General features: G+C 49.7%; 8 protein-coding genes across 8 annotated transcripts; 5 read left to right on the top strand and 3 right to left on the bottom strand.

Moving 5' to 3' along the window:
* Positions 1-310: 310 nt before the first annotated feature.
* APUU_31481S (uncharacterized protein) lies at positions 311-1819 on the bottom strand (the record flags this gene model as incomplete). The annotated part of the gene is made up of 1 exon (XM_041702690.1): positions 311-1819. The coding sequence occupies one exon, from the start codon at positions 1817-1819 to the stop codon at positions 311-313; it is 1509 nt and encodes a 502-aa protein (XP_041555450.1).
* A 1125-nt stretch (positions 1820-2944) lies between these two features.
* Positions 2945-5815, top strand: orlA (putative alpha,alpha-trehalose-phosphate synthase subunit Tps2; the record flags this gene model as incomplete). Its single annotated transcript, XM_041702689.1, has 3 exons — positions 2945-3268; positions 3338-5576; positions 5646-5815. 3 exons carry the CDS (start codon positions 2945-2947, stop codon positions 5813-5815), a joined length of 2733 nt encoding a protein of 910 aa, XP_041555449.1.
* A 1267-nt stretch (positions 5816-7082) lies between these two features.
* On the top strand, positions 7083-8546 carry APUU_31479A (putative MFS monocarboxylate transporter; the record flags this gene model as incomplete). Its single annotated transcript, XM_041702688.1, has 1 exon — positions 7083-8546. The coding sequence occupies one exon, from the start codon at positions 7083-7085 to the stop codon at positions 8544-8546; it is 1464 nt and encodes a 487-aa protein (XP_041555448.1).
* A 541-nt stretch (positions 8547-9087) lies between these two features.
* APUU_31478A (PDGFA associated 1 family protein) lies at positions 9088-10046 on the top strand (the record flags this gene model as incomplete). The annotated part of the gene is made up of 3 exons (XM_041702687.1): positions 9088-9136; positions 9210-9277; positions 9348-10046. The coding sequence occupies 3 exons, from the start codon at positions 9088-9090 to the stop codon at positions 10044-10046; spliced, it is 816 nt and encodes a 271-aa protein (XP_041555447.1).
* Positions 10047-10334: 288 nt separating this feature from the next.
* Positions 10335-11470, bottom strand: APUU_31477S (unc-50 family protein; the record flags this gene model as incomplete). The annotated part of the gene is made up of 5 exons (XM_041702686.1): positions 10335-10646; positions 10746-11080; positions 11136-11139; positions 11209-11308; positions 11364-11470. The coding sequence occupies 5 exons, from the start codon at positions 11468-11470 to the stop codon at positions 10335-10337; spliced, it is 858 nt and encodes a 285-aa protein (XP_041555446.1).
* Positions 11471-13085: 1615 nt separating this feature from the next.
* Positions 13086-17558, top strand: APUU_31476A (Sec7 domain protein; the record flags this gene model as incomplete). Its single annotated transcript, XM_041702684.1, has 2 exons — positions 13086-15603; positions 15670-17558. The coding sequence occupies 2 exons, from the start codon at positions 13086-13088 to the stop codon at positions 17556-17558; spliced, it is 4407 nt and encodes a 1468-aa protein (XP_041555445.1).
* Positions 17559-18383: 825 nt separating this feature from the next.
* ORF1 (putative anucleate primary sterigmata (ApsB)) lies at positions 18384-23242 on the top strand (the record flags this gene model as incomplete). The annotated part of the gene is made up of 2 exons (XM_041702683.1): positions 18384-20468; positions 20528-23242. 2 exons carry the CDS (start codon positions 18384-18386, stop codon positions 23240-23242), a joined length of 4800 nt encoding a protein of 1599 aa, XP_041555444.1.
* Positions 23243-23524: 282 nt separating this feature from the next.
* On the bottom strand, positions 23525-26266 carry lreA (GATA transcription factor LreA; the record flags this gene model as incomplete). The annotated part of the gene is made up of 4 exons (XM_041702682.1): positions 23525-24948; positions 24997-25429; positions 25519-25616; positions 25675-26266. 4 exons carry the CDS (start codon positions 26264-26266, stop codon positions 23525-23527), a joined length of 2547 nt encoding a protein of 848 aa, XP_041555443.1.
* Positions 26267-26834: the final 568 nt, after the last annotated feature.

The following is a 26834-nucleotide window of genomic DNA, read 5'->3' as shown; positions in this document are numbered from 1 at the left end:
AAAAAAGAACGTGATTTTTAGAGGCATAATTTAAATACATCCCATCTACTCTATGTATGATATTAGATATTCGTAGTATAATTGAGGAAATAGAGTAGAGTATGAAAGGGAAAAAATCTGCTTTGGGAGAACCTGATGAATTGAATCTGGCTACCCGGCATACCAACCGACACGCAAGTGTAGATTGAGAAAGAAAAAACAGTACTCTCTGCCGAGATTTCCTTCAGAATCCGAATTGAAACTGTCCCTCTTCATTTTTGAAGAGTATGATCTACCAAGGAAAATTCTATAGTATGTATTTAGAGTTGAGTTATGTTTTGTTTGAAGCAGTGCTAGCGGCAAGTATAGACGCCCTCCGCGACTCGAATTCCTCAAAACTCACGTGTAAAACCTTATCCAGGACGCTCGTCTTCTGTGTAAGATGATGAGCCGGGTTCCAGTTTTTTAGGGCTAATTCTAAGTTTTCATATGTCGTTGCCAAAACATGTTGTATGAATGGTGTTCGTGACTGGGTGTGACCGAGGTTTTGCATGTAATCCGTTGGATCTTGCAATAATAAGCCCGTATTAACAAATCTGCTACGCTTTTTCTTGGTGTATTTCTTCGATCTGATGAGTGAGCGTTGCCCGAGGAGGTAAGGTGGGCGGTCTTTAGGCTCGTTCGCGTGCCATGCTTCCTCCACCGAGCGGGCGTCGAAGAAGCCAGGGGGATCGACTGTAACACCAGTTGTTAAAAGGTCTATTTCAGTACCGAAAAGGTGCAAGAACGCGAGGAATGATTCACCGCAACTGGCACTACTGCGAAAGCGACCATCGGACATTTTGAGGAAGGCCGCGATGAGCATTTGTAGGCCCTCGCGGCTTATCGAGCTCCTGCGGCTACCAAAAGCGCCTGCGGTAGTTAGGATCAATTGTGTGGCGATGTATATGCAACGAAGCTCCGGATATTGCGAGTGGAAATATCGGATACGTTCAATGTATGCGGGCTCAGCATCGGCGCAGTGCAAGCGGAACGAGAGTCCGGTGGGCTTGTGAACGACCACACGAGTGACTGGCGACCCAAGAGTGCGTCGTAGTTCGTATTTAGGACATTCACCAAGAGCACGCCAGGCGACCTTAAGGAGCCTGGTATAGTTGCGAAGCATCTCGTGTCGATCCGCACCTGGAACTGAGATCATGAGTTTTAAATCAGAATGGCTCATCTCGAACCCCGTGCGTATAATGCTGGGGGGCGTATAGCGCGCTGGGTTTGAAATGATGTCGGTGATCTCAGATGTAACCTGATCCGCCACTTCTACTTCCTGCATGGTTGGAGTTAAGTATTTTTCCAGAGCTCGAAGCTCCGCATCAAGTTGCGAGACGCCGCTCAAAAAACGCTGATTTGGGTCCAGTTGAGAAAGCCATGGACGTTGCTTTGCTTGCCCTTTCCCCAATTTCAATCTCATTGGCGAATGGAAGGGCAGAGCCGTGATCAGCTCCTCATCGGTTAGACCATGCGACTTTTCACCATTTTGGAGGGTAGGCGATTGTGTAGCTGTCGCCAATAGTTGGCTTTGCGATTCGCGCCGTACTGGTGACTTGGACGACACTGATTTGGGCGATTTATCTCGGGAAGCAAGGCGAGTCCGTCTGTGTGAATCAGGCCCAGAAACGACCTTGCGTATCAAGCATGCTCGGTTTACCGATCGGTGCTCTTCGAGGGTTTTCTCGAGGCTGTTTTCGAATATCATGGGATCTTTCGCTTGGGCGGAGACATTGTGGAAGCTCCGGCGGGGAACTGTAGGTGAGGATAGAAGGCGATTGGCTATGCGAAAGCGCATTGCTCTGCAATTGTATTTCGCGCGGTCAAAAATGGCATCGACTCCGATGCATCGTCAACTCCGTTGAGCACTTGGTTTGATGAGGTGTATGAGATTGGGCGCAGCTAGAAAAACGGTCCGCGACATCACGTGCGCCGGACGCTCCCAACCAGAGGCGTCTTGGTGCCTCGATGCCTTGGAAGCGAGGCCAATTAAAGTATCTCCGCATGCGACCCGGCGTGGACTGCAACAAGGGTGCACATGATTGTGGCAGCCCTAAGGCACTAGGTAACATAGTCGCAATTTCAAACGAGCCCAAATATAGCCATGTACTCTGTCCTCGAAGCCTAGTTTAGGGAAACCCGAAGTACTGCAAACTCATGGTTCGTGGCCGACTGAAAAGCGTGGCCAGGGCGTGCGAGCATGAATGACGTCGCCCTTCCTCCCGCGGCGTCCCAGATTCTGGATTCTTCCTCCCCCAATTCCAGAATAACGCTTTCGCATCACTGATTTTCACTGTCATCCATTATTACTTGGATTATTTGGCTTCTTTCCACGCCGGAGTTCTCTCGGGATAATGGGCTTTCTGTGATTCTTCAATTCTAGAGCTCTGCATGCTGCGCTTCCTCGGGCGACTTCAAATTCACCAGCGTTGGTGCGCTTCCTTTGCGTCGATTACCCGTTGACCCCCTCGACCCTTCTTCGTCAATTCCTGCTTGTTTCGAAGGCCACGAGGAAGCGGTTATCAGGCCTAGGAATTGTGCATATATAACATCATCCTCTCTGGCTGCGAAACAGCTCTCGACTTCTCAAGTTTCTCAATCGCTTCGTTTAACCAATCTTTCTCACCGCCTCGTTGCCCCTCCGATAACCTTCGTGCCCCTCGTCCTCCGAATTCGTGTACGGAGTACTCGCCTCTTTTCACATTGAGCTTTATCCGTACTTTTTAATGACATAGCCCGGAAGCTATCTAGCTCTACCGTCACTCCGGGCAATAGTGCACGAACAAAGATCCGCTCAATCAAGGATATCAAGTGAGCGGAAGGCTGATGCTCGTTATCATCTTCAAGGAGAGCCAACCCTATCTGAGCCTTCATCCACCGTCGTATATACACTATTGAAGATCTTATAATCTGTTTGCCTGTGATGCCGTTACAGCCCACCGTCTTAAAGCCCAACGGGAGGCCAGGAGAAGTTCGATTTGATTCATTTTCAGATGCCTCATCCCAAAATATACCTGGGGCGTCTGCCTCTGCTCCGGTTACCGCTGGGTTAGACACGCCACCTGACGCAGTTAACCATGCGAAATCGGGGAGTGAACTGCTACGTCGACTGAGCTTAAAGGAAGTACTCACAATGCGAGCAACCGACTTTCAGCAACAGTACTCGAGTTTAAGCCTTACCGGTAGAATTATTAGTGTTGCTTTCTGCATCCCACACAAGCTTTACTTCCGAGCGGGCGAAGACTGGGTAAGATTTGTTCTTCCCCCCCTGGTCGTTGAAGAATGAAACCAAATGCTAATCAACCTGTGGCTGTAGGAACTGAAACCTCGCCCTGGATCTTCTGCCTTGTTTGATTCATTTGCATACTTGGCTTCTGATAAGTCGGGTTGGGCGCATACGCTGGTTGGATGGACCGGAGAAGTAGAGCCTCTGCACAAGGAAAGCACTCCTTTACAGCCAAATCGTCCCAATAACGGCACAAAATTGCCCGCCGCACTTGACAACGCTTCGCGAGCTCTCAATAAGTGGTCAACCCCAATGTCCCTTGATGCGAGCAGGCTGCAATTTAATAATGCTGCGGCGGAGTCCTTCACAGTGAATGGAAGTGATAGAGAACGACTAGGAAAACAGCTGAGTTCAACCCGCCACGGCAAGATTGCACCGGTCTGGCTGTCAGATGAATCTGAAGTACCGGAGAATTTGGTTCATCTAGAGGATCAGAGCAGATGGAGACGCTACGCAGAGAAAGAACTTTATGCCCTCTTACACTATAAACAGCATGGTCCCACAGACGGCAGATTCGAGCGGGACTCGTGGGCGGATTATGTGAGGATGAATCGACTTTTTGCGGATCGTATAATCCGGGAATACAAAGAGGGTGATATCGTTTGGATTCACGACTATCATCTATTTCTACTCCCAAGTATTTTACGACAGCACATCCCGAACGTTTACATTGGGTTCTACTTGCACACCCCGTTTCCGAGCAGCGAATTTATGCGGTGTCTAGCCAAACGGAAAGAAATACTCACCGGCGTACTTGGCGCAAACATGATTGGGTTCCAAACATTCTCCTACTCTCGGCATTTCTCGTCCTGCTGTACTCGCGTTTTAGGCTTTGAGTCCAACTCGGCTGGCGTTGATGCTTATGGTGCCCATGTGGCCGTGGATGTCTTCCCCATCGGTATCGACGCGGAGACAATACAGAAGGCTGCATTTGAGAGTGTAGACACCGAAAATGCAGTAGCAGGGCTACGTAAGCTATACGCTGGGGTGAAAATCATTGTCGGTCGTGATCGCCTAGATAGTGCCCGTGGTGTCGCCCAAAAGCTCCAAGCTTTTGAAACGTTCCTCGAACGCTTCCCTGAATGGCGTGATAAGGTTGTGCTCATCCAGGTCACCAGTCCAACTAGTGTTGAGGAAGAGAAAGAGGAGCATAAGATTGCCAGCCGAATCTCGAATTTGGTTGATACAATTAACGGCCGTTTTGGATCGTTGAGCTTCTCTCCGGTTAAGTATTATCCTCAATATCTCTCCCCACATGAATACTTTGCATTGTTGCGGGTGGCCGATGTCGGACTGATTACGACAGTTCGTGATGGCATGAATACGACAAGCTTGGAGTACATTATTTGCCAGCAGGACGGCCACAGCCCTCTCATTTTATCCGAGTTTTCCGGAACAGCGGGGGCATTATCTAGCGCGATTCACATAAACCCGTGGGACACTATCGGGGTCGCAGATGCGATAAACAAAGCTCTGACAGTGCCTGCCGCTGAGAAAAAGGAACAGCATCTAAAGCTATACAAACACGTCACAACAAACACAGTTTCAGCCTGGTCTAACCAGTTTATCTCTCGTCTACTCACGAATCTTTCTTCCTTCGATCAATCCGTGGCAACCCCGGCCCTCGATAGGGCTAAACTTTTGAAGCAATATCGCAAAGCTCGAAAGAGGCTCTTCATGTTTGACTATGATGGCACCCTTACACCGATTGTGAAGGACCCCCAATCTGCTATACCGTCAGATCGCGTTCTGCGGACCCTCAAGAGTCTGGCGGCAGATCCCCGAAATGCCGTGTGGATTATCAGTGGACGCGACCAGGCGTTTTTAGATGAATGGATGGGCCATATTCCTGAACTGGGACTAAGTGCAGAGCATGGCTGCTTCATCCGAATGCCACGATCAGATATTTGGAAAAACCTAGCGGAAACAACTGACATGGGCTGGCAGAGGGAAGTCATGGAGATATATCAACACTTCACGGAGCGTACTCAGGGGTCTTTTATCGAGAGAAAGAAAGTGGCTTTGACCTGGCACTACCGACGGGCGGACCCTGAATATGGTGCGTTCCAGGCGCGAGAATGTCGGAAGCAGCTGGAGGAGCACGTATCCAAAGCTTGGGACGTTGAAGTGATGGCTGGGAAGGCCAACCTCGAGGTTCGACCGAGATTTGTGAACAAGGGTTTTATCGCGACGCGGTTGGTGGAAGCATATGAGAATGGGAAAATACCGGAGTTTATCTTGTGTTCCGGTGATGATTTTACAGATGAAGGTATGCCGTCTTTTGCTTACTACTCGCTGTCCAGGAGGATCACAGTTAATCGTTGCTAATGCATCTCAGACATGTTCCGTGCTTTGAAGAAGTTTGAACTACCATCGCATCACGTTTACACTGTCACTGTTGGTGCAAGTTCGAAACAGACTGAAGCGGGTTGGCATCTCCTCGAACCCAGTGATGTTATTGAAACCGTTACCATGCTCAATAGCAGTTCTTCCGGCCAGGAATATTAAAAGTCCTGCACAACATATAGACCGGCGTGATTCAGGTTTAAAACGATGAATATTCTAAACGCGTTGCAGCAAAGATTGCCTTTTTCTTTTTCTTATTTTGGCTCCTTGATTCCCCCCGGGCTAAACATATATATATATATATATATATACAGGAGGGTATAGAATTGTCTGCATATTCTAGACAAATAGACAAATTTTAATCTGACTTTTGCATATCTCCTGGGTGCACGTGATTAGGTATGCTTATCCTGTGTGGGAGAATTTTCCCACGTGGTCGAATTTTCGTGCATCTTCAACGTTGCTGCTCAGTGCTGAGCCTGCTTCTTCTGTTCGTAGTTCGTACCGAGTATTTATCCCTTGTTTGCCAGATTATCCTCCTTGGCTCTTGCTCATGTGCAAAGCAAGAGATGACACTTGGATCAAGTGGGGACGGCCCTGTGAATTAACGATTTGATTTTTGGGACGTCCTCCCCTCTCGCGAATGAGAAAGGAGGAATTTCGAGCACTGCTCCAGCTTTCAGTTCAGTAATCCACGAGCGGCAAATGTACCGGTACGTACACCAGAGACTCCGAGTCCTAGAGCACCATCTGGAATCTGGAGCACCGGAGATTCTTCAGTGAGTTGTGACTACTGCCCCTGGTGACTGAACTCAACGTCGCGAGCATGGAGCCGGCTCAAGCTCATTTGCGGAACTTTCACCCCAGCGGTGCCGGCGTGCCGAGTGGTAGGTATACTAAGGTGTGTATGGACTCGCTTCGGTCTTCTGTGCGAGCAATATGACTCTCTGTCCCCAGTCTCCACGCCAGGTTGCCGGTCCTTTCTTTTTAAGAAATTTTTGTCTTCCACGCCCCGCACTCCCCCGCCCTCAAAATTCGGGAGAAGAAAGCTTTTCCGCTAGTCCCACAGGCTCTCTTCGCATCGATGACAAACCTGGATGGATGAAGGGAAGTGCCCGCAAATCTTGTTTCGGGCTTCTGAGTCACTTCGTCGCCTTGTCTCTGTTTGACCTCTAAAGAATTGAAGCCCTGGCGGTTGGAAGCTTCTCCCCGAATTTTCCAAACTCAACCGTTATATGTTCCAACGTCTCTATCGTTTGCGTCTGTTGTATTGTTGCTTACTGCAATCGATAGTGTCATTCGTTCCATGTTGGTAGCCTCTTGCCCATCCCATATCGCTGGATTAATGTTGTATTTGTCCGAGCGTTGCGCCAATTGAATACCCTAAATCGTTGTTGAGGCTGCCCAACTCTTGTTCACATATTAGGCAATGGCGGTAGAAGAATCCGATGTCGGCCAACCCGGCTATTCAGCATCCATAAACGAGAAAACCAATACTGCCAGGCCAGTAGAGGGCAGTTCGAGCGACGATGTCAGGTCCTTGAGAAATTCACCGGAGGACGTGGAGTCAGTGATTGATCAAAGCCAGGACAAGGATCTGACGAGAACCCCGACGAACATGAGCCATGTTGGTGCTTTCGCAGCTAGAACCCTGTCAATTGTCCGCACCAGAGAATCGGGAAAAGATATCGGCCCTCCTCCGGATGGTGGTTTTCTTGCCTGGTCACAGGTAGCACTGGCACATTTCGTCATTTTCAACACCTGGGGGTATATTAACAGTTTTGGTGTCTTTCAGACGTATTATACTGAGACCTTGGGACGGTCTCCGTCAGATATTTCCTGGGTTGGGAGCATCCAGATTTTCCTGCTTTTCTTTATTGGCACGTTCTCTGGTCGGGCAACCGATGCTGGCTACTTCAAGGTCATTCTGACAACGGGCGCAGTGCTGGAACTTTTCTGCATTTTCATGACTTCGCTGTGCACCAAATACTGGCAATTGTTTCTTGCGCAGGGGGTAGGACAAGGCATTGGATGCGGTCTGATGTTTTGTCCCACCATTGCGTTAACACCCACGTACTTTAGCAAGAACCGATCTGTTGCCATTGGAATCGTGGCCTCAGGATCTGCAACTGGAGGGCTTGTCTTTCCTGCTGTTGTTATGCGCCTACTACCGCAGATTGGATATGGATGGACTATGCGGACATTGGGTTTCATATCACTAGCAACCCTGACACCCTGCTTAATCTTCCTGAGACAACGACTGCCACCGCGCAAAAATGGGCCGCTCGTTGAATGGGCCGCTTTCAAAGAATCATCCTACTCATTCTTCGCTATCGGCATGTTTCTCAACTTCTGGGGACTATACATTGGCTTTTTCTATATCGGAAGCTTCAGCCGCGAAATCATTGGTGTGTCGACGGAGACATCGATCTATGTCCTTTTACTCATGAATGGTATCGGCCTTTTAGGTCGTGTCATTCCGAACTCCATGGCCGATCTGTATACTGGCCCGCTGAACATGTTGATCCCCTTCAGCTTTGCTACAGGCCTGATTGCCTTCTGTTGGGCAGGTGTGCACAGCATTAGCGGGGTGTACGGTTTTGCCGCCTTCTACGGCCTTGCGGCAGCTGGAATCCAGTCTCTCTTCCCGGCGACATTGAGCACCCTCACAACCGACCTCAAAAAGATGGGGGCGCGAATGGGAATGATTATGAGCGTAGTGGGAGTTGCGGCCCTAATTGGGTCTCCTATTGCCGGGGCGCTGGTCCAGCGAGGAGATGGAGATTACTTGTACGCTCAAATGTTCATGGGCACTGTGATAATAGCGGGGACACTGAACTTGATTGCGGCTCGGACCGCTAAGTTGAGAGGGTTTGTTTGGGAGAGAGCATAAAAAGAATACTCAAAAATTCATTTTTTATATATTATAATTATAATCTGTTGAAGCATCATTCGTCGTTGCGGGCTAACCTATAAGAAGGCGTGAATAAATAAACGGAACCTCGACTTCCCCGCCTCGAGCCCTGAGGTTGACCTTGACACCGCCAAACCACTTTTCACAGGCCAACCCTTGACTCATACTTAGGTCTTATTTTCTTTCCTTTTTATCGCGCTGCTTTACACATAGATTTTCTTGAACTACTCGCCAACGAAAACCCCAGCTCCGTTGGCTTAGGCCGAACACCACGAAAAAAATAGGCAAGATTCCCCCACTTCCTTTGCCCCTCCATGCAGCCGCCCAAGACGAAGATGGTAGATGGACACATGCTCAACTCCGCTTATGCCTGGCATGAAAGAAACTAACTTCGCACTGCTATAGTCTCAACCATCCCTACAATTACAGCAGACATATTTGCTTCTAGTCTACGTTGAGTCGAGATCGTTCCGCACTTCGAATACCCACCAAACCCTACGTAACAATACAGCAATAGAAGATGGCGCCCCGTGGTCGTGGAGGAAAGTTCTCTAAGCCAAACCGGGGAGGTATGTTCTTTTTTTCTAAACGCACTCATATAGACAGCGAAACAAGAGTCAGCTAACGACCTCGCGTACCTAGGTGGAAAACACTTCAGCCGAGATATCCAGACCGTCGACAAAGATGGGAACCCCGTTAGCATGTGGCGCGTATGTTTCCTCATTTTTCGCAGACGCAACAACAAGGCAACTCGATAAAACGACTAACAAGAGAACATAGGACCCCGCCGATGACCCCGAGTCCTCTTCCGAAGAAGAAGAAGAAGAAGAAGAATCCTCCACAGAAGAGACGGACGAGTCTTCCGACGAAGCCGGACCAAGCATCAGCTCATCCAAATTACCCAGTGACGACCTAGCACAAGAGCATCCCGAACTAACGCGCGAAGAACGCCGTGCTCTCACAAAGGCAAAGAAAGCCGCTGGTGCAGCGCGCAGAGCTCAAGACCCTGCACAGCCCGGCGACCTACCGCCTAGCGACTCCGAGTCCGAGACACAACCCTCCAATAATACCCGAAGTAACGTCACCAAAGGGAAAGACAAGGAAGTGACTGGAGGGGAAGACTCAGGCGACGAAGACGATGGCCTTGGCCTCCCTGCTAACCCGAACTATACATCTAAACCCAAGAAAACAGAAGATGAAGAAGGCGGGGAGAGCCAGCTTTCACGCCGGGAACGGGAGGCTATTGAAGCGCAGCAGGCGCGGGAGCGATACATGAAGCTTCATGCGGAGGGGAAGACAGACGAAGCCAGGGCGGATTTAGCGCGGTTAGCGATTGTGAAGGAAAGAAGGGAAGCGGAGCGGTTGAGGAAGGAGGCCGAGAAGGAGGAGAAGGAGGAGATTGCGAGGCAGAGGGCGGAGGAGAGGGAGAGGAAGTTAAATAAGGGGGGTGGGACGAAGAGGAAGGGAGGAAAGAAATAGAAATGTCCGGTTTCTACTGGGATTGGGCTAAACTGTTTTTTTTTTTTTTTTTTGCCATATGTGGACAATAGAGGATATTATGACAGGCTAGATATTGACGAGGACAGAAAAAGATACAGAAACCTCTTTTGCTCACGAGACGAAGTACTATGCACCTGCTGTAACCTGCTGAAGTAGAAACAAATAAGACATAACAAAGCATAAACAACCATTTCATGCACCAGCGCCAGCCCACTTTGCAACACGAAACTATGTACGTATGTAAACACCAATTCGAAGCCTCTTCAGTTATACGCCCCAAAATAACCCTTCTACGCTCCGTCCCTGCATGACAACGCCCCACCCCGCAATAAGACTAACAAGCCACAAGATCGCAAAGACTAGGATCGGTAGTAGAAGAAGCTCTGTGTTATGCAAGAATGGAAGCGCGTTATAGCCGAGAAAGGTAACATACGTATAATACGTAAGCGCAGAGAGATAAAGGGTATTTCCTAAAAAGGTGGCGAGCAAGTTACTCGGGCTACGTGTGAGGAGCGGAAGCAGGAGGAATTGCACGACGTAGAGGTGTAGGTAGAGCGGGAAAAACGCGCGGTTCGATACCTGTTTATTTTTCACATTTGTTAGCTTTCTCATCTTGGTTCTGCTTCTTAAGTTGAGGTGCGTATGTGTCGGCGGCCGAGGCTGAGTTTTGGAACGCACATCAAAACAATATCCGAACTCCAACTGATCTTTTTCACCAGGTTGCGTGAAGAGACCCTGCGCCGCGCCACGCCGCCGTCCGCGAATGCGTAGGCCTGTTATTGATGCTGCGGCGCCGTTTGGACCGAAGAGACGGCCAATGACGAAATAGCCAATCGTTGAGACGAGGAGAGATGATCCTATGAAGTGGAAGAAGATAAACAGGAAAGAGAGACGAATGATAGACCCGAAGGACGGGGCGTATGCGAGACCCCAGGCGAGAGCTGTGAGCAGGAGGAAGAAGGATAGGAGATATGCGAACGACGGGTCGGGTCGGTGCCATGTGTTTTTCGTTTCTATAACAGGGTTTAGTGGGGTTTACAAGCGACTTTGAACCGGGTCAAGGCGTACGTTTCTATGAAAAGTTCTCTGTTAGCATCGTACTCGAGAGGGCATCATTAGAAAGCAGGGAAGATGGACGTACATGGTAGTATATTGACTTAAAGACCTTCTTTGGCGCGATTAGTAGGGATGTCATCTCCCAGATGGCCATCTCGAAGTCCATCTGGGGAAACTTAAACATTCTGAGTTAGGCAGCGTTTAGTAGGATACCTTCTGGTGTCTTGGGCGTAGTGGTACCTCTTGAAGAAACGCGGCATTCGTATAGTCGATCCGCGGTTTGCGGGTAAGCCGCCGAAGTTGGGAGAGCTGCCATGTTGACGGGGGACGGATATGTGGGGATTCATCTCGTGTCCGCCTTGCGTAGAATTTGGGTAGGGAAGAAGGTTTCATGTACAGCGAGACGTAACAATTGGGGATAGTAACGATATACAGGCGAAGTTGGTTGATTGTCTGTTGTCAGAATGGGTTATGTCATCCGCCAGTTGGTGTTTCGGGTTATTGTATTCCCGTCTTATCCATACATACCTAAAACGTGCGTAAGATATGTTTGTTTATGCACACAAGCTTTGCCCTCGTATGCGAATCGAGTTGAGTGGTCAAGCAGCGAAAATAATATTACTTCGGGATTGTCTACACTCTCAAGAGGCCAGTAGTTGGAAGTATTGACTCATGGATAAATCCTAGGCGTTCATTCTCTGCATGCTGGTAGTTCTATATGTGATCCCTCATGTTTCGATTGCGCTCCGTCTTATGGAGCACTTGGCGAAAAGGCCTGCCCATTTGATTTATAGCTGGAAGACTCTTCAAGTACTACCAGTCATGCTGATGGAAGAATCCAGCATCTGATAGATCTTGACCGCGGCCGATTGGCGTGCTAAAGTGGTGGCCGACGAAGGATTAGTACAGACGGAGCAGACGACGCAATAATCGAGAAAGCCAAAAGCGCTCTAAGAGTGGATGGAGTTAAGACAGGTCAATTAACTCTGGGTGATCCTGGCGAGAATCAAATTCGTCATGTTCAATTCAGTTGGTACGAACATTTGGCTTCAAGTCTCCAAGACCCAATATTTCAAGAGGCAGACACCATGGATTCAGCTTCATAATTTATTCCATGCAAATTCCCTGATGAAACAACCGAGATCCTGCTGCGTAGCCTTGCAGATTCTCGAACACTGAACGCCAGACGATGCTTTGTTGCAGCGACTTTGCCCCTGACTGTTGGGTGTCTAGGCCGCGGTTGGTCTAGTCGTGCCAGCTGGTTAAGACGCTAAGAGGAACTATCGTCTGTTGCATTGGATTCTCCCATAATTTATATTACTTCTTTTGGTCCACCCAACCCCCCCCCAATCGTCCTCCACTCTCTCCACCACCATCACTGTTGTCATTCCGATCGCTCTTTTTCTCATTTACACATCTCTCTCCTTGACCTGCTGTCGTTGAGCCCTGGCAGACACAGAAAGGCGTCTGTTCCTGACGGAACCACGCCCCTCCCCGTGGCACATCCACCGCCGTCTCTGGTTCTTAGCCGACTTTAATCACACCCTTCCCTTGGTTCGTGTTTCCCCTGCCAGCCGTCACTTTACTCTCATCAGCTACTGACCGTTGAGAAAGCACTGGATCATACAAAAAGAAAAAAAGGAACGACAGACTCTTTCAATTGATTCAATATCGCCACGTTCCGCCCTTTGTCGCAGCCCTCGAGCGTCAATTTACCCCTTACGCATTACACTGCAGTGCATCGTGGACCCTCTTGCCCCCTCACGCCATGTCGAGGTGATGCAGCGCCCTTAGATTGTGCTTTTCAAACATCCGCTTGATTTTTTACCAGGGTATAATTGAGCCCAATCCCTGAATATTGTATAATTTCTACGACTCCATTCTGGTGGTAGAACCCCAGAAACTGCAACTTTCGGCCTGCATTCAATGCCGAAATCATTTGAAGCGTAACACTTGTTAGCCATGAGTCGATCAATGCGATCGGGCAGTGTTCGCGCGATGTCTCAGCACCCCGATTCAGACTCCATTTCTCCTCCCCGAACTCCCCCGGGACCTTCTAGCTACAAGATCAAGAAAGACCGACAGCCGCGACCATCCGTTCGCGAGACTTTCCTCGATGATTACAATGATAATGCGAACGATTGTTATGACTCTGCCGATGAGCGGGATCCTCATGACTTATCATTGTCCCCGCAGCACGCCGCCCGCACCTCAATTGTTGACAACATGCTTCTTTCGTTAGATCAATTCTCGTCCGGGACCTCGGTGTTGGATGACTACCGCCTGTTCAATTCCGCTTTTGAATCACCGAGGTATACTCGAGCATCCCAGGACTCGCGTCGGTATCGAGGTCATACCTTTTCGTCCTCCCTCTCTTCAGATGTGGATCACGGATATGACGACGGTGCTAGTCGGTATGCAACTCAACACTCGAGGGAACGTCGGAGTAATAGCAGCTCAAACTATCGCACCGGTGTAAGAAGGTTCGAGAGCACTAGGAGCCGGGATTCCCACGGGCAGACATTTGACTACCGAACTAGTGCCACCGCACCCGGGACTCGCGCGGGAAGGAAAAGTAGCAAGGGAAGCACATCTTCCAACCTGGATTTCGTCCCTATGCTCTCGGGACGTCAAATTGAGCCAACTTGCGAGAGACGATCAGCCAGTTTTGATCTGGGGACAAGGAAACCCTTCATGGCCTTTCCAGGTTCATCTTCGGACTATGATCCAATGGCGTATGACGGTATGGATGCCGCACCTACTCCCAGCGTTCCCGCAGGTCCAAGGAAATACCAGCCGCCGGCCCAAGAATTTGGCGGGACTCTAAAAACTCAGTCCTCGCGTACGCCAGTAGTATCGCGAAGGAACAGCGTTAAATCCTCGCGGACCACTCAGTCCCGGAAACATCGACCGGAGAATCTCGGCACGTCAGCAATGAGACCTCAAGACCATGATTTCGCTCTTATGGCTGGCTCTGACTTCGAGCCTCCGCCCAATATATCAGCATCTCTCGACCCACCAGCGCCGAGTCCAACGATCTCATTCAATAAACCGACGTTCCCTGCTCCTCCGGAACCTACACCGGTCAAGGAACGTCCCGGATTCTTTCGTCGTGTTTTCGGATCCTCCAAGAGTCCTGGTACTGTATCGTCTGAAGGTAGTGTATCCGATTGCCCACCATCTAAGGAGTCCGAGTTCAAGGACACGAATGCAGCTAGCCCCGTCGTAAAGCCCCGGAAACAAGTTCAGAAGACCAATTCGAGCAGTACCCATGTCCCGCGTGAAGGAGCCCAGGTGGTGAACAAGAAATCATCTTTCTTCCGCCGGCGAAAGAAGTCGGTGGCGGAGAGTGTACCTCCAATCGTCCCTCCCCAGAATCTGGGCAACAAGGCGACGACAATAATGAAACCGGAACCTAGCCCAGTCAGCAGTTTGAGAAAGGTTATGAATCCATATCTTGCTGAGACCACCCCTAATAACAGCACCCCTGCAGTGGATTACTCCACGGAATCTTCAGATTGGAGTACTGCAGCCAATGACCCAGACAATAAGAAACCTGACAATTTGCAGAGCCGCAGGGACAGGGGCAACTCTCTAAGCATTCACAGTGGGCCAAAAGCTAAATACAGTCTCTACCCTGCGAGCTCGGTCGGTAACGCACATGATACATCTTTTCTCGGGACTAGCAGCGGCGATGAAGATCCTCTCGTTAAAACAAGTGAATCCGAAGCCACACCGCCAGTCCCACCACGCTCCTCTCTTAGATGTGCGAAGGATGACCAGTCGGAAAGCAGTGACGCGAAGACTGTGGAGACAAGACAGTTGGCTGATATATCGGCTGACAAACTAACAACATTAGACAATCTGCGTCCGACCTCGCTATCTCCTGTCGCAGAGCGATCGTCCCTTAAATCCGGGGTTCCTGCTATTGAAACCCCGTATGATGAATCAGCTCCAACCCCTACCAAAGAGTTGAAAGATAGGGACATGTTTGACGCGACTATTTGGAACGATGACTCTGATACGCCTAGCAAATTGTCCACACCAATTGTTGGCAAGGATTCTCCCCATGCCTCGGTCTCCGATATTTCCAATTACCATACCGCAGCCAATACTCCTATTGTCCCACAAGGTTCTGAGTGGAAGTCTACTGAAGGCAACGCCGAACCCTCGGAGAATACATCCCAAAAAACAGATGGCGGTGAAGAGAAACAACAAGCGCAGAGGCTGTACGGTGGACGGGATGAGTTTGTTGGAAATGAACCAGCTGCTGCTTGGCTTGGTGGCCCAGACCGTGCTAAGGTTAGAGCGGTTTATATGGAGCTGTTTGACTGGTCCAACATGAATATCCTCGCAGCGCTTCGCGGTTTGTGCCTCCGCTTAATGCTGAAGGGGGAGACCCAGCAAGTTGATCGTGTTTTGGATGCATTTTCTACCCGGTGGTGCCAATGCAATCCTCGTCACGGTTTCAAGGCGGCAGGTGAGTTGACTTCTTGTTTTTACTCATTCACGTATTTTTGGAATGTCAACTGCTAACGTAATCCAGATGTCGTTCACACCATTTGTTATTCACTACTGCTATTAAACACCGATTTGCATCTTGCGGATATCGAACAAAAGATGACTAAAGCCCAGTTTGTCCGCAATACGATGCCTACAATTCAACGGGTTGCCCTTGATGCTGCTCCAGATGAGTTCGGCAGCAAAGCAAGCGCTTCGAATGTAGACTCAGGCCTTCCGTCTTCTCGATCTGCAACGTTTCCTACAGACCAGACAGAACCCAACACGGCGGGTACAGAGAAGCCCGATAAACCCACTAATACTTCCGGGAAATTGGTAAACCGTTTGTCCCGCACGGATTTGGCAGGTAAAATGGCAAACGATGCTGAGAACGAGGTTGGCCCGCTCGTCAATAACCCATTTTATGGGACAATGAAGGCCTGGGAGCAGCAAGTTGAAATAGTCCTTCGAGATTTTTACTCCTCGATTCATAAACAAAGACTTCCACTCCTCGGTGCTCAACCAGAGAAGGACGTGCCTCGGACAGCGTCGAGTACGATGCTTGGTCCAAACCCGCAAGGTCTTCGCAGAAGCCCTAGTACTGTCAGCAAAAGTGGCTCCGATATCTTTCCGCGGGGCCGTTCTGCTGACTCTCGTTTTGGTACCGCGCGGTGGTCTTCCAAACCTCGTTCACGAGCCAGGTTGTATCCTCCTTCTACTCTCGGATCTAGCCGAACAAGTTTAGATGATCAATCGTCCCTGTGGAGTCCGTCTGGGTCCAGTACTTGGAGCAAGTACTCTCTAGGAAAGCTGACATCGGCGTCCGTTGACTCATTTGGATCAGGATATCCACATGCAGACTACCAACAGTCTATCGGGTTCGCGAATGCGCTTAGCCAGGCGATTATTCGTGAGGACTCTGCCAATTCGATTGCTAGCACTGAGGATCCGGAACGAACTGGTCAGCTTCTTGAAGATGAGACACTGGAGCTTGCTGGCGCCCCGTGGGCTAAAGAGGGAAGCCTAAAGCACAAGCACCATTTGGACTCGGTTGATAAGCGTGCGAAGGAGCGCAATTGGAATGAATGTTTTGCAGTTATTCAGCAAGGCTGGATGCGTCTGTTCTCCTTCAATGCATCCAAGTCGCTCAGGCAAAAAGCAAAGCAACGCCACCCTGGTGGCGTTGTAGTGGGTGGAGGTAACTGGACAGAGAATGCTGAAGAGATATGGAAGTTCCTCTTACGCCAATCCATTGCCAGCGCGCTCCCACCCCCAGGTTACTCAAAGTCTCGGCCACATGTCTGGGCCTTGAGTCTCCCAACTGGAGCGGTGCACCTTTTCCAAGCGGGCACACCGGAAATTGTGCGAGAATTCGTTTCTAGCGCCAATTACTGGAGCGCGAGACTGTCCAAGGAGCCTCTCATAGGTGGAATAAGTAACATTGAATATGGATGGAGTGACGCCATTATCAACTGTGCGTTGATCAATTCTGAATCAAACAGAACGCCACCATCTTCATCTGGACCAAGACCTAGCATACAAAGCTCCATTAGGAGTTCCATCGACCAGCAGGTTGTCCGACCCAAGTTACCTGCAGATCGTGTAAATATTAGCGATTGGAGTCCGCCACAACAAAGTATGGTGGCGTCTAATCTTATAGAAGCAGACCAGTTGAAGTCTTTGCAGACATACGTCAAAAACGTGGAGGACGAGCTGCAACGACACAACGAACTTCGACCTGCCATGGTTCTTGCTTTTTCACCACGGCATCCGAATGCGGCAAAAGCCATGGCCAACTGGGAACGCAAGTCATCTTATTTGCTACGGGAGATTGTGAAATTCCGCACTTATATTGATTCCCTTCAGAACGCAATTGACGCGAAAAACAAAATATTTGCTGGGCGTGAAGATGAAACCAAACCTTCCGAGTCGTGATTTTTCTTTTTTGTCTTGCTCTCAATTTTCGCTTTTTCGTGAGAGCCACACATGATTTATTGTCCATAAACGGATCTCTCAGCTTATGGCCTAGTGCCGGAATTTTTTTTTTTTTTGTATTATACCCTTCGAGAACCGTATCTCGACCGTGCCATGTTCAGTTGTGCATTCAAAAGATCGGGACGCTCCTACTTTATGATTCTGGGCGTTTTATGCCAAGCTGATTTCCTCGTCTATGCTTTGTGTCTTGGTTGCAGGCTTTGACGATATGTATTATGTGGATAAGAGGAATGAAGCTTGATTGTGATGTAGATGAGATAATTCATTATTTTATAAATATACCTAAATACGTATATCCAATCATCCTTCCTTTTATGCAGTAGACTTGTCAACTCGACCAGTTTTCCAAGCGAGCAGTCGTGGAGCTGTTTCTGTAGGTGAAGTAATCGGGTACCGTGGCTCAACCAGGCAGATTTCATGGTTCTTATTAATTCCTCAACAACAACAACAACAACAACAACATCCTTATCGCCAGCCTCTTGTCCTCTTTTCATCCTCGCCCCTGCACGCCAACAGTATCTTCTTTGACCCAACTCATCGCCAGTAAAACAACTATTAACTTGTTTGCTGCAGTTTACTTTTTAGCCTTCAGAAAAGCGCGCGAGGTCCTAGGCGCCAAGTGGGTAAGACCACGGCCATCCATTCGGCATTCGGAATGGCTGAGAGCCTGAGAGAATGTGGAGAAATTAGAAACAGCGGGATCTCAGGCTAACTTTTTGGGCCTAGATAGGGCATTGATTGTCTGACGCTTTCTGCTCCGTCACCATGTCGACCGGTCCCACTTATCCGTCGTCTCTCAACGCGGCCGACGACAACGCGAACCGAGGGCGCCGGACGTCATTTTTCTCGCTTTCTCCTACCCACCACTCGGAAAACGACCTCACATCATTAGACGCGGACGACGACTTCTGCGATCCGTTGGATTACATGGTGGAGGACACGCGGTGGGATTTATCCCCAAAAACAATGAATGCGACCGCAAACGGGGGGAATGATCATCGTCAAAACACACCGCAAGCCGCATCTCCCAGCATGAATTACGACGACAATGAAAGAGATAATAGCGCCCATGAGCAACAGGATCGTGATGATACACAATTAAGTCTCGATTCATTACCTCCGTTACCCGATCACGATGATAGCAGTCTCGAAGAACGCAGCGACCACGGCCGCGCGGAGAACCAAACCTTTCTGGAAGAGAACGAGATGCAGAAGAAACTGATGGACATGGAGTCTAGCTTTCTACCAGAACCTTCGACTATTGAGGTTGCTGCCGCGGACCGTACCCCGGGCGCTGACGATACATATGTGGTTGGAGCGTTGGATGAGGAGCCTGCGTTAGATTTTGCAGAGCCATCCTGGGCGGCACCAGACGATTCTAGCCACGACCTAACATCGACAAACAGCGGTGTTCCCATTCCTCCTAGCCCCGGCATCGGACCCACGGAAGATAGCACATTGAATCTGGATGCCACACCAGCAGTATCTGGGGAGCAATACGGAGATAATACAACGATGTTGGAAGCGATCCCGTCGTCCCCAGCTGCCGCGGCGGCAGCTCGAATGGGCAGTCGGAATCAATCTTTGTTGCATGAAAATGTCGATGGAGTGAGTCAGCAGGAACCCAGTCAGCTTTCTCAGGAATATTCGGTCGGCCAGTCCTCAATAGAGAGCGCCGATCAATATTTACAATCAGCGCAGGATTTCCGAAACGAATCTGCAACGCATTCTAGGATATTCAGTGACACCACTACCACCGACGCGGACAACGCATCTCGCACGAGTAGCCGAAGGAGTAGCCGTCCTAAATATTTGAACAGTCGTCAATCCGCGAACCGGCTTTCGTATTCTTCCGCGGCAAGTGGTGCTACTGAAGGGACTCGCAGTGATGCAACCTTAGGTGCTGCGGACTATGCGCTCCAATCCGGGGGTGCCGCACCCAACCTGACTGTGGGGTCTCGCCGCAACAACTTGGCTAGATCAGTGAGTTTGGGAAGTATGGCGTCTGGGATATCGGGATACAGTGACGAGAACATTATGAATAAACGAGACATGAGTGGAACTACAGATAGCGGCCTTCACACTTTAGATGAGGAAGAGGGCTTGCAATCACGTCCCGTTTCATCGCATCAACAACAATCAGAGCAACAATCGCAATCAGAATCTACTGACGAAGCCTCTGGACCAATGACGCCCAAGGCTAAACCTCGCGACCAAGGGTTTCCGACTGATACCGTAATCACGGAACGAGTTAAAGATGTCCAAATCCCGAGTGCTTTTGTGAAGCAATACCGCGAAGACTTTGGTCAGGGGCCGTCACCCGACAAGCGAGGACCTGGCATGACCCCCGGTTTCGCGCGCAGTGGACGATCATTGACACTGAAAGAGCAGAGCAGCACAATTGACCGTCTTTCGAAAGAAAATTTTGACCTGAAAATGCGAATACATTTTCTCAATGAAGCTCTAAACCGTCGTTCGGAGGAAGGAGTCAAGGAGATGATCTCCGAAAACGTCGAGCTAAAATCTGATAAATTGAAATTACAGAAGGATAACCAAGGGTTGAAACGGAAGATACGCGACCTAGAGAAGCAGATCAAAGATCAGCAGTCTGATAAAGAGTCGATGAAGAACCACGACCCTGAAGGCTCTGACGAAGATGACCGTGATCACGCTCATGATGAGGAATTGATATACCTGCGGGAGCGGGTCGAGGCATACGAGCTTGAAATTGAGCGGTTAAGATCTGAAAGTATGGCGAGGGAAGGCGAGAAACGGAGATTGGCCGAAATGGTTAAATCACTAAATGATGGGAGGCCTGTTGGGTCAGATTCCGGAGCAAGGGAGGAAAGGGTAAGTTATGGAGCTGGCGACGCACCAACTTCGAGAATCTGTACTAATGCGGTTTACAGGATATGTGGAAAGACATGCTCGAGGCGGAAACCGCAGCTCGCGAGCAGGCTGATGATGAGAACAAGAGATTGCGGGAAGAACTTATGCGCTGCAGGAACGAGACGAGCTTCTCCATACCACCGATAGCATCTTTGAGGACTGGGAACCGGGACCGTGGAGGCTCTATGGTATCGTATTCAGCCGCTTCTGACAGGGACATGCATCGCAATGCTGCAACCGGCAGCTCTTCCAGTTCAACCCTTGTAATGGAATATGAGTTGTTAAAGCAGGAAAATGCGGAGCTGCGGAGAGAGGTCAGCGCCCAGACTTCAATGTTGACATCCCGGAACCGGGAGAAGGAACGCTTATATCAGGAGATCGAGGAGTTGAAGCTCGGTCAACGTCGGGATCGATCCATTGCTGGCGACAGCATATTAGAACGGTCTGCCTCTAGAGCTCAGGGACGGCCACCATCACGCTTTAGTGACCAAACCGGACAGTCTCCGGTTGACGACGCAGAGCGCGAAGATTGGGAAGTCCGCAACGGGCAACTACGCGACCAGGTTTCGACACTGAAACTGGAAAACCAGGCTATCCGGCAACAAGTCGACGATTATTCTAGGGAGCTTGAAGCACTGGATAAAGCCTACCAGGCTGATGTAGACCAAGCTGAAGAAGAAATACAGAATATTCAGCAAGAACGTGATCAGGCATTGCAGATGGCCGATGAGAGGGATGCAGCCTTCCAGGATCTGAGAGCTGAAGCCCAAGAAGAGCTGGACGCTATCGGTGACGAGCTGGATCAAAAGGTCGAGGAGTGCCAACGCCTCACGGAAGACCTACGAACACAGGATGAGAACCTAAGGGCACTGCAGGCAGAAATGCGTTCGGCTAGCGAAGGAATTATTCGATTGGAAGAAGATGCACAGAATAATTTACAGCGGTACAAGGCCGTGCAGCAGGAGCTTGAAGAATGCAATGGGGAGATGGAGTCCTTAGAAAAAAGCTTGTACGAGGCAAATTCAAAGGTCCAGCGCCTCTCAGTCCAAATCGAGTCGAGCCACAATGAGATCGCATTCCTCCGAGAGGAACAAGATGGCGACAAGATTAAGATTGGAGACCTAGAGTCCGAACTCAAGACATATCAGATGAGCCTTCAGAGTGAGAAGGATAAAACGAGGGAACTAGAAGAGCGCCTGGCCGAAGAAAGGCACCAACGCGAGGTTGTTGGAAGCAAAGAGAAGCAAGAGGTTCAGCGGATTATGAACGAACTAAACCGCGAGGCTTCTGCAGCGAAGGAAGAGTCTCGCAAGCTGAAGAAGAGCCTCTCGGCGCAAGAGATCGAGACGGCTACCTGGAAGGACCGCCTCACTGATTTGGAGAACAATCTGCGAGAAATACTCGGCGACATCAGCGGCAGCCGGTCCAGCTTGATATCCAACATTACGAAGCTGCAGAAGGAACTTGAATCTACGGCTCTAGAGCTTGAGAGCACGCGGTCTACGCTGGACGAGAAGGAGTCGCTGCTACGAAACCGCGATGCACTCCTCGAAAGTCATGGACTGGAGTCCCGCAAGTTAGCCGAACTCCTTGACCGTGAACGCCACGCTCGTCGTGCAGACAAGCAATCATTCGATCAAGCACTCAAATCCCACCATCAAGCATCGCGGACCATCACACAAAACAACTCTCGTATCACCGAGTTAGAAAGTGCACGAAGCCAGGACCGCAAGCGTTTCACCGGCCTCGAACAACAATTTCGGGAACAGCTCAATGAGCGGAATTCCATGCTGCTGACAATTTGGAAGCGCTTGTCCGGCATGTGTGGACCAGATTGGGCTCATTCTAACAGCTTGATCAACGGCAACTTACCAAGCCAGGAGGTCATTGGGAATATTCTATTTTGGCCTGGATTTAGTCGAAACCTATTGCTCGCCGTTAAAACTCTCGAGAGTGTGATATCGGGCTTCAAATCCCGCGTTAAGGATGTTGAGCGGAATCTCACAAAGCAATATCAAACCCTTGAGCATGCCTTTGGTTTGCGAATTAAAAAGCTGGACAGGTTGGAGGAGACGACAATGAACATGCGCGCCCAATTGCAAACTCGAAACCAAACCGGACTCTCACCTGAGTTATCCAAACTTCACGGCGAGAACCGACTGTTGAAAGCCGAGCTCAATCTCCTTCAGACGCATCCGCGTAGCCGTGGCACTGGCACAGCCGATATGGTAGGCTCACCCCGAGCGTCGACCATCGATGTAACAGAACGTGGCCCGTTAGTCCGCGCCAATCCAACTGCTGATTCGTCTCCCAAGAGCATTGCTCGATCCGGCATCCCGCAGCCATCCCAGATTTCAACATCAACAGCGCTAGCTGAAAACACCGGCGCAGTCGCGCGTCCACGGCACAGATCATCAGAACCGGGTAACCAAGAAGTATGGATAAAACGACTGCACGAACTAGAAAAGAGACTCAAAGGGGAACGCGAAGCGCGCCTTTTGGATCGCAGTGGAGCTAGAAGACGTCTTGAGGAGCGTGATGCCGAGAATAAGCGGCTCCGCGCACAGCTAGACAGACAACGCCTCCGCAAGGGCATCTCAAGAGAGGTTTCCGCTGATGATGGGGCCCACGGACCTGGCTCTGACCCCACCACCGGGGATGAAGGATATAGAGATCAGGGCGAGGAGCACAGTTCGAGTGAGGGTGAGGGCATTACCGTTGACATTGAAGTTTGAGTTTTGGTCATTCCACTCGATTCATCTATTGTTATGCATTTTTAGCGGGACTTCTGGTGTTGAGCTTTTTTTCTTTTTTCACGCCTATTCTTTTGTACGACCTGACCTATATACCCTGGCTTTCTTTATCCATAATGTTGATGCTGTGACGGCTGATGTACCTTATCTTAACGGATCGTCATTCATAATGAAGGCTTGATATGATGACCATGATGACTATACCTAAAATTACAAGTTGTAGTATACACCACCCACCAAGGATTCTTGCATCTTTAATATCAACTATGCCACGGCAACTGGTTTCTCCAGCTGCGCCGCATTTCTCATCTGCTTCGCCCACCTCAATCCACAACTATTACATAAATCCCTATTTCCACTCGGTCCCCGTCGCCACTCCGGCGTCGTCTTAGTCTGACACATAACACAACTTTTCTCGATGACAGCAGAGCTCTGTTTTCTCTTCCGTTTCTTTCTCCTAGAAAGGAGGCGCTGGGCTTCCTCTACTAACCCACGATTCTGCTTTTCCAACTCGCGCAGCTCAAAATACCAGCTTGAGCCTCTAGTAGGATTTAATTCTTCGAAGAGATGGGCGGCAGCGGCAGAGGTCGAGCCGGAGCTGGTTTCACTGACAAGAGATGATGGCACGGCTAGTGTTGCAAAGGACGTGGTGAATGGGTGCGGAAAGTTGGGGTGAGGTCTCAGGTGAAGTGTTGATTCGGCCGATTGCAGCTGGCGTGTATCTCCAGACCTAGCATCACCTGAGTTTTGGCTTCTGTTTTGGCTCCGTATCCGGTCGTCCGTTGTACTTAATGATGGTTCTTGTTGTGGTTGGACGAATTTTGGGAAGCGAAGGTGAGCGATGAGGAAGTTGGGTTTTGAGTCATCTTCTGGCATGTCTCCTGGGTATAGAGTTATCTGGGTGGCCAAGGCATGGCCCTTTCGGTGGCGGATTTGATGCGTGATGGTAGTTTGTTGGTAGTTACGGGAAGATTCTAGCGCTTGCTGGATTCCAGGTTCTGACTGTAAGTTGTCGTTTACGAGGATGTCTTGTATGCATTTGCCCATGAGATCGTCGGGTGAACGGCCAAGGACTGCGCGGGATTTTGAGGACATGAACAGGATGATCCCTGACAAGGATAGTTTGGCCCAGAGATCATTCTCCATTAGGCTGCCGTGCTCAAGATCAGCGAGTTGGATCGACGAGTATACGGAGATGATTCTGCCGACTAGGACCATAAATTGTCGGCCTTTTCCGGTGATATGCCATTTTCCATGGTTTTCAAACCAGGTGAATCCGCTATACTTTCTCCGGATACGATATATTACGCTAATAGGGTCATCAGAGGTGCAGGCTCGCAAGTCCCGAGTGACAGGCCCAATATCGCTCGGGTGGCAGATTGTGGATAGCGTTTTGCCGAGGAGGTCGCTTGATTTGTACTCTAGCATTGTTCGGCAAGAGGGGGACAGATAGAGGAATTCCCCTTCGTAGGATAGAACAAAGATGACGTCGCCAGTGTTCTCTACTAGCATATGATGCAGATGACCCCTGGCTACCGGTTGGCCAGTAACAACGCTGTCTAGTATAGCAGACACTTGACTTGGGCTAATCTGAGTGGCTGGATCACGGTAATCCTGATACATATCTGGCGAGGGTACAGCATAATTCGGTAGTTGGCTCCGGTGATAATCGATCATGTAAGTACCATCTAGTCCGGTTAGTTTAGCTCAAGGCTTAAAATGAAGGTCAAACAAACCGGGATTCCTCTTAGTGACAGCATCCGGCCGCTCGACCAAATCGACTTGAAACCCCACAAAGTAGTCCTTGGAATCCCAGTGCACTGGAATCATCGTCACCAGGTTCATGAATGGCTGTCCTCCTTTCCTGTAATTGATGATGCTTACTTGAAGTTCCGACAGTTTCTCGATTGCGTAGCGTAAACGTAAAGCCGTATATGAGTCGACAAACTTTCGAGGCTCGCCCCTTTCAACCTGAGCATTTGGACTTTGTAGAAAACGACAATTTTTCCCGACAATCTCCCTTTCGGTATATCCTGTTAGCTGTTCAAACGCGTTCGAAACATAGACAATCGGGTGGTCTTCTAAAGTAAGGTCACAAAGTACAAAGGCGCATGAGAGATCGACAGGACCTAGGTCGATTTTAGGGTCGTGTCGTGATACCACTCGGGCCTAGAAAATAAGTCAGGCGAACACTTTCAGAGAAGGATCCGGCAAGATCCTGTGATGGGTGAAGCAGGCATGGAAGGACAGTGGCTTACCAAAATACCCATTATATCAAATCCACTTCGTGAATGGATATTAGGATATGGCGTGTTTTTTCGGGTAGTTTCTGATTTCGGGATAGCTAAAGTATAGCCTTTTGAGTAGCCCACCATTAGCCAATGAAGGGCCTTTTGTACCGAATAACTACTTACTCTTTCCTGACAATGTTTTTGGTTGAATGAACCGGTGGGGTGGCCCCGATACCGAGGCCTGGGGAAGACGCTGGACATTTTGGTGCTGCCGAGCTTGGGAAGCTTGGTCCGTTGAAGGCTCAACGTTGCGAGTGGCTGCCCATGGCTGAGAAAGCGCACTTTGAGTTGAAGATGTAATACCACTAGGAATATGAGGCTGGTTCCAGCTCATGCTCGTGGTGTATTCTCGAGATTGCGTGGTGGAATGTGCGGAGATATTCTCCGGTCTGGAAGCTCGTGGTTGTAAGGAAGCAATGTTATCTAGTCTGTGACCCAAAGGTAAAGTAGACGACGGATGCGTAGAGATATCGTAAGGGAACCCGTCGCCCGGGCCTAAACCCATTGGCATCGAGGTATTTGTTGCAGGGTCATACTCAAGCATGGGATTGTGGGGTGGATAAACATAATTTTCTACCGGAATTGAGGAAGCAAAGGGCGCCATTTTTGCATGCAGAGCCTCGTTATTGTTTACTTCATGATCTTCTGGCTGGGGTGCAGAGTACTGTCCGTCATAGTAGATATCATCAAAGTTAACGATACCTCGATTGGCCATGGTAGGAATCCGATCGATCGATCGATCGGATCCAGTTGTCTGGACCAATGGACGAGCGCAGAAGGCAAAATGACCAGAGTTTGGCACGACGAAGCTGCCCCAGGTTCACCAAAGATGATGGAAAGCAGTGGCATGAAGGTTTGCAATTGCCAACATAGAAAGAATCGCACCCGGGGAAGATTAAGAGGGCGTATCCCACACTAAATTCCGACAAATTCAAGGGTCAAATACGCAGAAATAGGCGAGCAGGGTAGTCATGCATTCAAGTAAACCTGTCAAGGACTAGCTCAATCCGTCCACGATCAACGTGGGAGCTTTAACCGCGAGCTGGAGACAGGAAGTTCAAGTTGTCCATGTTTTGTCGTTCAATGACGGAGCAAGTAGCGATCAGCACCGCCTCCATGGCGGGTGGGACGATTGGGTTCTGCCAATGAGAGCGAGAAGAGGCGGGCGATGTGTCAAGCGGCGAACAGAGCAATTGTGATCAATCCAGGATCGAATGTTCGATGAAGGAAGGGAAAGGCAAAGGATTGGCCGGAGATGCGAGGACGAAGATGGCCGCAGAAAG

The sequence above is a fragment of the Aspergillus puulaauensis genome, chromosome 3 (genome assembly GCF_016861865.1).
Source record: "Aspergillus puulaauensis MK2 DNA, chromosome 3, nearly complete sequence".
Lineage (NCBI taxonomy): Eukaryota > Fungi > Ascomycota > Eurotiomycetes > Eurotiales > Aspergillaceae > Aspergillus > Aspergillus puulaauensis.
The sequence above is the reverse complement of the archived record's forward strand: the minus strand, read 5'-3'. Positions and strand labels throughout refer to the sequence as shown.